Raw genomic sequence first — 14,974 nt, 5'->3', positions numbered from 1 at the left:
CTAATTAGTTGCAGTTGGCTGACTTGTCAAAAAGAAATGTTTCCAGCTGAGTTATTAGATACATGAAAAATGAAAGGACAAAGCATATATTAAGAATAATAGGGTTTGTTTTCTTATGTACATCTCTTTAATTATATAGTTAATTTTCCAGTTTGATTGCCCTTGACATAGCCTGACTAAAAATGTATCTGGCTATGTTGGAGCAATTGAAGGCATTTAAGGGCGGAGCACCGGTTTTCAGCATTATCTAGCTAACTTACAGGGTCATTCATCATTTTGCGTTAGGCCGTTATCGCATGTGGTATGGCGTTATCGTGTGCGATAACGGCCTATTGCAAATCGCGCATGCAAATTAAAAATTAGATATTCAATAGGGAGGAGTTTGGGCGGGGTTATGGAGATTAGGGGCTGCAGGAAATAGCTACAGATTTTCCCCAGGAGCGAAAATCTGGGCGAAAATGACTGGCGCAGCCAATATTGCTGTGTATGATAACGCAATGCCGCGTGCGTTACCATACACTGTGATGCAGCCGGCTGTCCAATTGCCTGCCCTCGCCCCTTTTCCTATGAATCTAGGATATAACTGGATAACTTTAGGGTTGCCAAAGAACATCCATAAAGTTTGCTGTATAAATTTATTCAGCTAACTTTTACATAGCACCTATGCCACTGAATATTCCAGTAGAATAGATGCTATGTAAAAGTTTAGTTCATCCGGCTAACTTTACCAGCCAGTTTAAAATGGACCTCCCCATATTTTCTTTCTTGCTCTTTTAAAATAAGAAATATAGGCCTGCATTAATGCATGTATTGTATCTTGGAATTTGTTCTGATTGTATATGTGTTTCAGCTGAGCTCAAAACAAGGAAGTGCGGTTTACACTGCTGACACAAATGTGAATTCTGGGCTTTAGTATTTTCCTAAAAGGAGATTCTTAAGGAGATTCTGTTGATTGTTTATATCTAATAATAATTCCATTGGGGATGATTAAAATGATTTTTGAGGCAATGAGCAGGCAAGAAATAGGAGCAAGTGATAAACAACCTATATGTTAAAAATAAAACTGGATATTGTGAGTCAAAGATGAAAATAAACATAGGAGCAAGTAGAGAGGTTTAATTTCATTCTGAATAAATGTTTTTTTTTCTATATCAGGAAATTGTTTAAAATCATAGAATATGATGTCAACTGAGACAGACCTTAGCACTTCAGTGAAGTTACCTTTCTTTTGTCAGATGTGGACAATTTTTCAAATTGTCCATATATGGACAATGAAGATTATGTAATAAAACTTGTGTGAAAAAAAGCTTAGCATGCTTTCACAAAAAAAATATTTATTTGCATATTAAAATGCTACTTAAGGAGCAATGCAGTAAGACAGGGGTGGCCAACTGTTATTCAAAAGATACAAATAGGCCTGTTTTTCAGTATATTCACAATGAATATGCATGCAAATCTATCTCATGCATATTGATTGTGAATATCCTGAATTGGCCACCCCTGTAGTATGATTTAGGGTGGTCACAATAAAAAAAAAAATCTATAATAGAGTGCTCACACTATTATTGTGCAAGGAAACCTGAATATGCATTAGCTATATAGAACAAGCATGTTACATACTAAGAGGAAGCTAAATAGTGTGATCTTACTCAACTGAGCATGCTCAGTTCTCTTTTCCTCTAGGCTACCTCGGCTTACTTATAACTGGTATACAAGTAATCCTGGCACATGGGTGCTATTTGTCACTCAGTATTGATAGAAGTGTGAGAGCTACAGAACCGTACAAGAGGAGGTGAAAAGAGAGCAGAAAACTGTCATGAGTGCATTTTTAGAACCATCTGTATTCTGTGTCCGTAAGGGTCTTCATAGCGGTCATGGCTGGGGACAGAAGGGAGCATAGAAGGGATTGACCTAGGAAGAAACTCACCACCTGACTTACATGGGCACTGGTATCTGACTATTTTCCCTTCTCTGACAACTCTCTTTGTGCTAAACAGTCTGAAAATGCTTCAAAGCTCAGAGAAAAGCCAAAACAATTGATTAGCTAATAGATGGTTCTCAATCTCAGACTGCGGTTCAGCCTCAAGCCTCTGAGTGCCTACAATGGTCTTTGACCACACTAACAATGTCAATGACAACAAATATCTTTGTTATTTGGTAACCTATTTCTTGGAAACACATTTACCTTGTGTAATGGTAGAATAACATATTTTTGAAGTGCATAAGCGAGAGTCAATGTGTTTCCTCTGTCACCTGCTTCCCTCTTTCTGTCATTATCTCCCCCTCCTTTATGTCTCCCCTGTATGAAAGACTGAGGGGGGGGGGGGGGGGGAGGGGAGGGGAGGGCAAGGACTAGTTGCTTGTTCCTGAGGAGAGGCCCCAGGGGTTTCTAGGGGATGGGGCCCCCAACAAAAACTGCTGTTCATAGTCAAGCCTCAGAGCACCTGCAACACTCATTGGCTAGACAAAGCATAGTTAGGAGAGAAATGATCCTGACAATCATGCCAATTTCTTGGACAGGCCCAGATTTATGCATAGGTAACTGCCTTTGTTATCAGATTTTGATAGGCGCTGGAGCGTTGCTGCTGCTAGTGTGCCTCTATTCGGGCCTGCCTCCCAGCTGCTTACCTAAAGCAGCAGCTTCCTGATCCCAAAGAGGCAATGGGGCAGCAGGAACAACTTAACAAAAGAAATTCAGTACGGGGCCTGAAGCTCAAGGCCTTATCCCTTCCTCCTATGCGAGCTTCCTGTTACGATGGAAACCCATGCAAAGGGCAGGGCCTTGAGTGTGTGGTGGACAGCTTCAGGTCCCACGCTGAATTTCTTATTTTAGGTTACTGTCACCATTGCCACCACAAAATTGGATGGCACTACTTTAGGCAAGGGGCTGGGGGTGGACCTCACTATTGGTGCCTGCAATGAAAATCCAGTCATTTACATACCACTATGAATTCAAAAGTAAGAAAGTTGCCTCTGTCAGAAGTTACATGAAGTCACATGTTTGCAAAGTGGTTCCCATGAAGCAGAAAGAAAATTTCAAAAGATGGTGGCCATATCTTTGAAAACAAAAATCTGTGCATTTGGACTGAGGCCTAACATTATAATAAAGAAGTTGGAATCAGCTTTTGTCTATTAGTATTGGACTGCATCTGTTTTATTAAGGTCTCCTGCATACATATTTTGTGGACATAGCTTGGGAGTTATAATCAGGGTTTTATGCGTGGGTGTGTTTTTCTGAATTTGTAGTATATATTCCTAAGGTGGTTGCTTGATTGGTGTGTTATGGTTTTACAAGGTCATTTCTCATAAATGGCCTTCACTTTTCAAGGCCCTACATCTGCAGTTAGCTGATGGCATACCATTGGTAAGCACTTAGTAAATAACATGGAGGGCAAGCACACATCACTATTTACCTTGCAGATATTAAAGCTTCATTTGAAGATGATGTTCCTTCTGTTACATGCATGGACCCGCTAACTTCAGTGTGCTCATGCTAATGTCTTTCCAGGCCAACATCAGATTCCATATGTTTATGGAAATGCACAAGTGTTAAGAACTTTGGTGTATTATAACACATATCATGCCATACCTAAGCATAGTATGGTGCATATTTTTTCCTTTGTAATTTGAATGTGAAAGAAGGAAAATCTTGCACTGCAGACATTTTGGCTGCTGAAACATTGCTGAGATCCATCAATATACCATTCCAGATCTGGGGTCCATCCTTGCAGTATACAGTACCTTAAAGTCTATAATGTCTGAAAGGTACCATGGGTAGGATCAGCTTTTTCTTGATGCTATAATATCTGGAAATGTACCACTTATTGTTTTTTCCCTCATTAATCTCTGAGGGGCTTAATTATTAAAGTGTGCTAATGTGCATTAAACACCTGCATTAGGTATCATAGGCAGGTAATGCATGTAAAGCAGCTTTAACATGCTTGCACTGGCACCAAATTTCACTGCATAATGCAAAGAATATTTAAATGAACTGTGTAGCACACAAATGTATGCTAAGAAGCTAATTAATATCCATATGTGGTTAGCCCAAATCATGTTTTCTTTGAGCCCACCTAGATTGCTAGAACTTGACTACACCTCAGGAGGTGTACTTAAGTCATTAGTGTCAGCCTCTGGCAATTAACAAGAGGCCTAATGTGGACCACTATCTCCCTTCCATCCCATTGGGGCTGACATAACCACCACTGGTAACTGCCATGTGCTGTTTGATGGAAAACAAGTGATAATGCTATGCCCAAATCATGTTTTCTTTGAGCCCACCTAGATTGCTAGAACTTGACTACACCTCAGGAGGTGTACTTAAGTCATTAGTGTCAGCCTCTGGCAATTAACAAGAGGCCTAATGTGGACCACTATCTCCCTTCCATCCCATTGGGGCTGACATAACCACCACTGGTAACTGCCATGTGCTGTTTGATGGAAAACAAGTGATAATGCTATATTTACTAAAAGCACTATGGATTTGGTAAATAGGTCCCTCAATTGGTTTACTTTTCTATTTTACATAAGATTACCATCTTAATTATTACCTATAAACAGAAGTATATTTTATACTATCAAGAGCTAACAGACTGAAAAACAAAACATCTGTCTGTTTCTCTTTTGTTATTTTTTTTTTTGAATAGTTTCAATTGCAAAGGTTCATGGCAGTCATCCTGCAAAACTGCTCTTCTCTGTTCTTGCTACTTTGCCTATTATTGATACATGGGTTTTCTATATGCTTTCAGTCTTCTCAGAATTATGAATTTTAATATCTTTATGTTCTTGTGATATAAGCTCCAATTTTTAGAGCAAAGGGAATCCAGTTGCCATACGAGTAGCATGCAGTGAAGCATCTCAGGCTTTGCAGTAGAAAATAACTGCTGCTAAGCTTGTCTAATTTTGTGGCGCTTTTATGACTGGTTTTGAAGTTCGTTGGGTAAATGCCCAGAACACTGAGTGTGCCATATGGATAGCAATGTTCTTCTCTGATACTGCACTCTTAGACTACTAAGAAAAGTACAGCTCGTGGTGACAGGAAATATATGATTATTTGATATAGCATGCACTTTGGCTTCAGAAGTGAAATAAAAATGAGTAAGTTAGCTCTCAATAATTTAAACCTACTCTTTTTCCTTCAGGCCTTCATCAATTCAGACTTCAAAGCTGTACCACTTTTACTTCTGAAATATATCCTATTTTACTGTATACATAAATGTATATATGAGTTTGTATGTACGTATGTATATATACAAACATACAGTAATATAGCTATATGCATATATACATACACACACATACATCTATATCTATATTTAGAGATATATCTCTTAATTAGAGAAATGCAGAGGACATACTAGCCTACAGACTTTTCCAAAACCTATTGGTCTGGTTTAGCTATAACGCTGGAGATTTGTGTCTAGATCAGGGCTTCCCAAACCTGTCCTGAGGACCCCACAGCCAGTCGGGTTTTCAGGATATCCACAATGAATATGCATAAGATACATTTGCAAGCCATGTAGACTCAGTATATGCAAATGTATCTTATGCATATTCATTGTGGATATCCTGAAAACTCGACTGGCTGTGGGGTCCCCAGGACAGGTTTGGGAAGCTCTGGTCTAGATCTCACCTGATCATCTCCAATAAAAAAGGATTTTTTTGGCCTTTGGATGAATAAATTTGGCTAGCAGATGGGTTATTGTGCTGAGTAAGGTCATGTTTTCTGATGGGTGTTGAAGACATTGTTTAGTTAGTATACTGTACTTGTTAGCTATATTGGGAGGTATATTCAGGAAGCCAGCAAGCAGACAAGTTATCTGGAAAAACGTAGCCGGAATAATTGCCCATATATTCAGCGACATAGACGTTCCACTTAATATACTCACTTAAATTTATCTGGCTACAATGTTCTCTCTGTTTAGGATTCTCAACTGGATTACACATTGAAAAAAATGTTACTATTACTACATAAACTGTAATACTTCTTGGAAACAAATGCCAGTTTTTGAGCAAAACATGCATTATTCTAGGTTTATTTCATAGATAATGCTTAAAGTATTTTCTATAAAATAAAGAGCTATATACCAGTTATGAAAGCTTCAAAACTGTTCATCCCCCCTTTGACATTGCCTTAATCAGCCCATGCTCTACTGCAGAGCAGCTCACTGAGGCAGTTAGCACCATGTAATTAATTAGATATTTCGTATGTACCACAAAAACAGGAAAGCAGCTCACAGTGTCAACTTATTGACTTTGAGTTAATCCAAGTAGAATAGATGGCACCCAACCACGTACATGGTAGCTGCTTGCATTTTCAATTAGTCATGATATTTCTTTATGGTCTGTACATTTGCACTCAAAAGGTTATTGTAATATTTAATAAGGCAAACATCTATCTAAAAGGGCATCTTTTTTTCCTGATCCTAACTGCAGCTCCCTTTGTAGAATAATTCTAATGGACTCAATTATCCGGCTCCAGCTAGAATTTTATTAAAGAATGAAGATAACCATTTCCATGTATTTATTTATTTATACAATTTCTATTCCGCCTATACTGTGCTAAGCGGATTGCCGCAATGCATGTACAATAATAAAAACAAACGACATGTAATATACATTAACAAACATTTAAGCCTACACTTCACTATCCTCTCTATTCCAGAAGACAGACGCGCCACCCAAACACCATTCTGTGACGTTTGCTCATGTTCGGTATACAGTTTGGGAGGGAAGAGAGCCATCAGTATTTCCTCCATGTTCGTGTTTATCCTTGATCATGCCTAAACCTGTTTAGTTTTTGAAATGTTATGGGATCGAAGCCTAGCATAGCATGGTCTTTCTTTTTTTTTTTTTTCTGTAAAATATTTAACAATTGTCCTGACTGATGATGTTCAGCAATTCATGACCCATTCCATAACTGTTATTCTCTTATTCTCCTAAAAATAAACAGTTTGCTTATATAGGGGCCGATGCAATAAATCAGCACGGAAAACGGGCGGTGAGTGTTGAGCTCCTGCTTTCCTAACGTGCGCCCAGCACTTCTCCTGGGTGCACGATCGAATATTTAAATGAGGGATCGCACTGCCAAGGAGGCACTAGGGACAAATGTGCGCCCCTAGTACCTCCTTGGCAGTGGGTGCCCAGGAGAGGTGGCTGTCAGCGGATTAGGAAAATGGATGCTCAATTTTACAAGCCATGGGTTAGAAAAATGGACGCTCATTAATTAAGCATCTGTTTCCCTAACCTGACCCCTGGCACACTTTTAGAAAAACTTTTTTTTTTAATTTTGCTTTCTCCGACTTAATATTGACATGATATTAAGTTGGAGGATATACAGAAAAGAAGTATTTTCTGCTTTTCTGTAGACTTTTTTGGGCTGCTCAGAAATCAACGCCTGCTTAAAAGTAAATCACTTAGATATACTGATAGGAGTCATACAAATAAATAAATACAATCAATAACTAGGACAAGGGGACACTCCATGAAACTAACATTTGGCTGATTTAAAACAAATCTTAGGAAGTATTTTTAGGTGAAACTTCTAAGAAATTCAAAGGTGAATTTTAAAAGGCCCAACGTGTGCTGAAATTAGGGGCTGTGCAAATACGTTGGGCTCTAGCACGCTTAGCAAATTTTAAAAGCTGCTTGGATACGCACATAAATGCTGCGTACTCATCTCAGAACTTTTCAAAAAGGGGCAGGGTGTGAGTGTAGTCTGGGCGGGGCATGGGCGGTACATGGGCGTTTCAGGACTCAAACCAGAAATTTGTGTGTAAATACGCAATCTGGCGCTCGCTAAGGTCCCCTGCCGCATAACTTTCCTTCTGCTATGGATGGCAAGTAAGTAAAAAATATTTAAATAATGAGTTATTTTGGAGGGTTTAAAGGGTCTGGGGTAACTGAGGGGTGTATAGGCTATCAAGTCAGGGGTGGGTGTGGGGTTTGGAGGACCTAGCTGGTAACTGGGTGAACTAGGGAGGAACTGGTGAAACAGGCAATGGCGTCGGCACGCATCCCTTTAAAAATGTCCACACTTCCTCATTTGAAATAACTTTTGTGCATGCCCAGGTGCGGGCCCACTTAAAATTATGCACACTTGTGCTCATGGATGTCACAAAGAAGTCTTTTCCAATTCTTTATTAGTGGAGACGTGTAATATACAACTATTCTTAAGAAGCCCGACTCTGGCCGAGTTTCGCCACAATGAGTGGCTGCCTCAGGGGCTTCATTTTAAAAACAAGTCAGAAGTCAGAAGATATCTCAAACAAACTCATCTGCAATAAAAATCTTTCATTTGACTGCCGGACAATACTGATGGATGAGTTTGTTTGAGATATCTTCTGACTTCTGACTTGTTTTTAAAATGAAGCCCCTGAGGCAGCCACTCATTGTGGCGAAACTCGGCCAGAGTCGGGCTTCTTAAGAATAGTTGTATATTACACGTCTCCACTAATAAAGAATTGGAAAAGACTTCTTTGTGGCATCCACCTCTTTGTTGTTTCCTCACGGCTTTACTGGATCACCTACCTTGTTGTTTCTTGGGTCTACTTGTGCTCATGGCCAGGCTATTTTATAACATGCATGCTTATACGCGGGTATGTCATAAAATAACTGCGTCCCTGGGCATGGGCCAAAGAATGCACACGCACACGTACGCCCATGCGCCACTTTGAAAGTTACCGTCTTAGGCATTCACAGTATTGTCAGGTTGAAAACTTTTCTGCAGACATGTAAAGTGGATTGCTGTTTTGTTTCTATAAACCCTTGGCTTAATACACACGTACAGTCGAAAAAGATATATTTTGGTTCATTTTTTTCATTTTGTGGATTTTCTTTCTTTCTTTCTTTTTTTGGTTATAGCTGTGCTAGAGAGAGAGAGAGAGAAGTTGCTGGTGAAGAAAGGGCAGGAGCTGTGCCTGTTCACTCCTACCCCAGCTGTCTCCTATAAAATGGCATCACCAGCCCTGAGAATGTCGTCAAGCTGACATTGCATTGAATGAACATACGATATCATGGCACCGATCAGCTCTGATAAGAGGGCCAAAGTGATATCACTTTGGCACTGTTCTCAGGGCAGGTGACACCATTTTTAAGGGACATGGCTAGGGACAGGAACAAATGGGCACTGCCCCTGACCTTTTCTTTATTGATGACACACATAGAAGGGGAAAGTGGGGGTTGGGGAGGACTCCGGCCCCATCAAATTATTCCTTGGGGACAGGAGGGGCCTGAGAGGGCATGGCTGAAGCCAGCTCAGCCCAGTCAGGTAGGCGTAGGCCCTGCAGTTTTGTTTGAGGAATGGGAGGGACCCGGAGGGGCCTGGGGATGCCCCGGCTGGGTTTGGTTCAACTCAGCCTGGTAGGCCTGACCCTGTATCTGCCTTGGGGAGCTAGGAAGGGAGTTGGAGGACCTCAGGGAGGTCTCATTTTTTAAACAAAATGAAATACCCAAACATTTGGTTATATTTTTGCACGAACTGAGAATGGATTTTTTTAGGTTGAGATGTGTCATTGTTTTAAAATGAATGCATATCCCTATTACTTATACTCTAAACTGGACTGATGATCTGCAGGGAGATCCTCAACCTGACAAGAATTTTCCATTCTCAATGGAATCTGATCACAAATGTCAGTGAGGTGTTTCGTTCGCTGTTCAGGTGAACAGGTAGTTATTCACCATTATTATTGTTCCTTCTGAATAACACAATTTTCTCTTATTCGAAGATCCATCAGAGTAGATTATCCGGGAAATCAAATCACCAGTCATAATTAGAGCTTGTCTGAATTTGGTGTATTTTCTGTACCTTTACTTTTCTGATATGTGTCTGAGGCTGCACTGATGTAAAACAAAATTCTGGTAATTCAACCAAATTAGCTCATTTTTTTTTCAGGCAGTAACAGATAGATTTTAATTATTCGTCTGATCTGATCTTGTAGTAGGAACTGGAAATTTCTTCAGCAAGATGCCTTGAAGTTATGTACTGAAATTTAATATGCAAATGAACTGCAAATTCAAAAGCAGTTGATGAAGTGAGGGCCATGACCTCAGAGCTATTCCTAGTCTCTGTGCCTGAAATAGAGATGTGAATCGTGTCCTCGATCGTCTTAACGATTGATTTCGGCTGGGAGGGGGAGGGAATCGTATTGTTGCCGTTTGGGGGGGTAAAATATCGTGAAAAATCGTGAAAAATCGAAAAAACGTAAAATCGCAAAACCGGCACATTAAAACCCCCTAAAACCCACCCCCGACCCTTTAAATTAAATCCCCCCCCCTCCCGAACCCCCCCCAAATGACTTAAATAACCTTCGGGTCCAGCGGCGGTCTGGAACGGCAGCGGTCCGGAACGGGCTCCTGCTACTGAATCTTGTTGTCTTCAGCCGGCGCCATTTTCCAAAATGGCGCCGAAAAATGGCGGCGGCCATAGACGAACACGATTGGACGGCAGGAGGTCCTTCCGGACCCCCGCTGGACTTTTGGCAAGTCTTGTGGGGGTCAGGAGGCCCCCCCCCAAGCTGACCAAAAGTTCCTGGAGGTCCAGCGGGGGTCAGGGAGCGATTTCCCGCCGCGAATCGTTTTCGTACGGAAAATGGCGCCGGCAGGAGATCGACTGCAGGAGGTCGTTCAGCGAGGGTTCCGGCGCCTCGCTGAACGACCTCCTGCAGTCGATCTCCTGCCGGCGCCATTTTCCGTACGAAAACGATTCGCGGCGGGAAATCGCTCCCTGACCCCCGCTGGACCTCCAGGAACTTTTGGCCAGCTTGTGGGGGGCCTCCTGACCCCCACGAGACTTGCCAAAAGTCCAGCGGGGGTCCGGAAGGACCTCCTGCCGTCCAATCGTGTTCGTCTATGGCCGCCGCCATTTTTCGGCGCCATTTTGGAAAATGGCGCCGGCTGAAGACAACAAGATTCAGTAGCAGGAGCCCGTTCCGGACCGCTGCCGTTCCGGACCGCCGCTGGACCCGCAGGTTATTTAAGTCATTTGGGGGGGGGTTCGGGAGGGTGGGGGATTTAATTTAAAGGGTCGGGGGTGGGTTTTAGGGGGGTTTTAGTGTGCCGGCTCACGATTCTAACGATTTATAACGATAAATCGTTAGAATCTCTATTGTATTGTGTTCCATAACGGTTTAAGACGATATTAAAATTATCGGACGATAATTTTAATCGTCCTAAAACGATTCACATCCCTAGAATATAACATGCCAAGTTTAGAACCTTTTTAGCTCATTATGTCTCAGAAAGCATAATGCAGGTAATGTAATTTCATCACTGGGCTGACATATTTCCTTGCAGTTTATATAAGTGATCATGGAGAGATTCATCTTGCATATACAGCATCTTTATCAGGCAAATCCCTAAAAGCTGCTTACAAGAAAGGTACACATACATTTTTGCAAGATAAGAACCAGTTATCACATTCAGTTACAGATAGGAATTATGTACTTTATACATTCTTTAAAATTACTAGCTTCCATTAGTTCTTTGATAAATTCTAGCAGACTCACTTAGGGGGTCCATTTTCAAAGAAAAGCAGAGCAGATAAGGTGATCGGTTAGATTTAGGCGATCTTTCGGGTAATATTCAGCCACACTAAGCAGTTAGGTTTTCAGCTGAAAAGTTCCCTAAATCTAGTGAATCTAGTTCACCCCAGGAAGGCCACTTTAGCTGAACTCAGGTGGTTAAATTTAATCGATTGACGGTGGGGAAAATGTCTAAAAGCAGAGGTTTAACTGGCTAACTCCCAAAGTTAACTGGTTAAATCTTTAGAAAGTTCACCTCAAACCGATTGTCGAATATTTCCCTATATTTATTGGAACCAAATGTTAATGTTATATACAAATACCAGTTTGTAAGAATGAGTGTACTGAACAATATCCATCCATTTACTTTGTTACCAAGTTTTTTGCTGTGGTCCATATATGCCATGTCCAGCTAAAGCCATCTGTTTCTATGCAAGTTAGCTAACAAACAAATATCAGGGACTACAGATTTCTTTTGCTCAAACTAGATTATGAAGAGGACATTTAACTCAACGTTTGTCCTAGTTGTTCATAGAAGGATGGCACCATGCTTAAATGTCTGCTTTTACCTCTTTCCGTGTCGTAGAGATATACAAACTTTTGCCAGTCGTAGTCACTTAGAAGACTCAGGATTGCTCCTTTCAATGCTGGTCGCATCTGAATGACGAACTGTACATCTGCATCTGTTGGGAAGCTTGGGGTGATAAAGGATGTATGCAGAGCCCCACAGAATGATGTCAGCGTGTTCATTGACATTTGGTCATAGAATCCAAAGATGGCATAAACTCCTCTGGAAAACTGTGAACAGACTAAAACGAAAGGAGAGACTCAGTATATGACTAAAGTTGGAGTAGTTTAACTGCACCTCATTATGAACATCCAGTTCTAAACATGTCTTTACGGTTTCATTTACAGTTAGCGTCTTAAAATCGAAAACGTTTTGCCAACCAGCCAAAAATGAATATTCAGGAGATAGATCCGTATGCAATGGAGGCAGTGCATGCAAATCTATCTCATGCATATTCATTGTGGGTGTCCTGAAAACCTGACTGGCTCAGTGTGTCCCAAGGACTGGGCTGAGAACCACTGCCCCAAATCATATACATCACTGACTATATATCATAAAAAAATACACATAGTATGAGTTTTAAATAGTATATACACAATGCCAGTCCTCAAAACAGTCTTAAAATTTATGGCGAGCCAATACATTTTCCATTGAAGTCGATGGATATCATGTATATTTTCATGATAGTCTGCACTAAGATTATGGAATATGGAGTAATGAGAATCTCAAAGAGGCCTCACTGTATTTGCTGCATATTTAGAGTACACTTGTCATTTTCAGATATCTGCAAGATATTGGCTTAATTATTACCTGTCTGTTCATTTCATAGAACATTCTGTCCTAATTCCTAAAGAAAGCTTCTGACAGCACAAACAGTTATTGTTGCCCCAATCTACATTTTCATGAAATGCATCTACCATAGTACTAAAAACTCTAACTAAATAGTAAAAAAAAAAAAATCATCCTTTTTTGTGATGCAGTAACTGGTCTATGGATAAGAATAATGCATGGTACTTACAAGCTGTATTGTAGCTTTATTTTCACTGTTATTCACCAATAAAAATGTTTATGTAAAAGAAAAAATGGTTTGCTCTAGCTATTCACATTTCTCCATAGCCATATTCCTTACAAACAAACCATTTGAGCCTTCCTTGTGATTTCTTTGACGATATGGTTATTAAACAGTTTATAATGCAGAATGGCCTGACTGTATTTTAAATGCTGTTGAATCATAATCTATAACTTGGGTGTAGAAGTCAGAAAACTGCTGATATGTCTATTCTTGAGTAAGAATGAATGTGCTCATGAATGTACCTAAATGATGAACCTCCAAACTCCTCTCTGTTCATCATAATGGCTCTGCCATTACAATCTGATCAAGGAAATTACTTTGAAATAGCTCACCTGCTAGCATCTGCACGGCCCACTCATTTTATACAGGTTAGCTCGCATTACACTTTGTGCTATATGCATAAAAGCAGACAACTTACAAAATTCTTTGTATAATTTAGGCCCTAAAGCACTGTGTGGAACTTTTATACGATTTTTTTGTGTGAACAAGTTTGGTTGTGCATTTTTCTTCTTTCTTGAAGATTTAGGGAATTAAATCTGAGGGCCAATAATGTGCTATTTCAATATTGTGCCTTTGCGTTTTTTTTGCCCTTCTTCTCTCTGAAATGTAAGCATGTCCTTTTTCAGTTTCTATTAGAAGTACAAATATACAGTTGTATATTTCCCTCCCATTATCTACATACTTAGGAGTGAATTTCTAAAAATGTACATATGTAAAATTAGCAAATGGGCGCATAAGTAGCTTGCACTTATACACATGCTATTCAGGGTCGGCTCAAGCCAATCTGCTGCCTGAGGCGAGGGCTGAAATGAGGCTCCCCCCCTCCCCAAAGCACGAAGCAGTTCAAATCATCAAGATGGCCCTGGGAAGGGAAGGGGGGGGGGGGGGCAAGGTTACCTTTGGAGTTTGGCCCTTTTGATTACTGGAAATGCTCTGGAAGTGGGCAGGCAGAGGTCAGAGTTCCCAGATAAGAGTGTCAGTGATAACATTTCTAGGAAGTTGGGAGCCCTATCATCTGCTTCCCAACCTTCCCTAGCATTCGTATCCAGGAATGTGGGAGATAAGTGAATGGCTAGGGCTAGTGCAAGGGTATTAGGCACTCGGCGAAACTTACAGGTTTGCACCCATCCTCCCAGCTCAAACACACAAAAATTATGCAGTTATAATAACAGATTTTATATGAAAAAAGACATTCAAAGTACAACAACATGGATGTTATATTTACATGCAGTGCTGTCATGAGAATGAGGAAACCCTGCAAAAAAGACACTTGGAGTCCATACATCTATTGTAAAAAGTGCATTGGGTTTGGGCTTGGCCCTTAGAAAGCCATGAATAAACTGAAGTACAATTACAGTGTAGTAAACATCCCATAGCAAAATGACCCTAAATGCCAGCACTCAAGAAGTAAGAACCCTACGCATGAAAATGTAACACTGCAAATATTACACCAGGCCCTAAAACACCAATAAACCTAATAAGAAAACCGAACAAGCCAGGCTACTATAGATCCCTACACAGAAACTACACAGTAGCAGAATTCTTCACTTCCATTACACACCAGAACATAGACAGATCCTCGCTAAATACAGAATAAAGTGACAAACTATAAAGATAAACACACAAACAAAAACTGTACTGGAAACAAAAACTGTACTGGAAACTGCAAAAAGCCAGACTCTGTATGTAATGCATCAGTGGAAAAAAAAGAAACATCACCATTCCTCATAAAACAATAAAATTAGGAAATATAAAACAATCATAATAATAAAACCATACAAATAAAAAGTACATATTTGAAGGCAGCTGATGAAT

The 14,974-nt window shown here is 40.4% G+C and overlaps 1 protein-coding gene across 3 annotated transcripts in view; it reads right to left on the bottom strand.

Moving 5' to 3' along the window:
- GRIA3 (glutamate ionotropic receptor AMPA type subunit 3) overlaps nucleotides 1–14,974 on the bottom strand; it is a 759,693-nt gene that overhangs the window by 585,289 nt on the left and 159,430 nt on the right. For all 3 annotated transcript variants that reach the window (XR_003857595.1, XM_029607859.1, XM_029607861.1), the window contains exon 3: nucleotides 12,089–12,328. Coding sequence is in view for 2 of the 3 variants with exons in the window: in XM_029607859.1 (XP_029463719.1) it covers nucleotides 12,089–12,328 (240 nt within the window). In the remaining variant the exon portion in view is untranslated. The remainder of the gene's footprint in view (nucleotides 1–12,088; nucleotides 12,329–14,974) is intronic.

This window comes from Rhinatrema bivittatum, chromosome 6 (assembly GCF_901001135.1).
Source record: "Rhinatrema bivittatum chromosome 6, aRhiBiv1.1, whole genome shotgun sequence".
Lineage (NCBI taxonomy): Eukaryota > Metazoa > Chordata > Amphibia > Gymnophiona > Rhinatrematidae > Rhinatrema > Rhinatrema bivittatum.
This window is presented reverse-complemented; position numbering and strand designations above follow the sequence as displayed.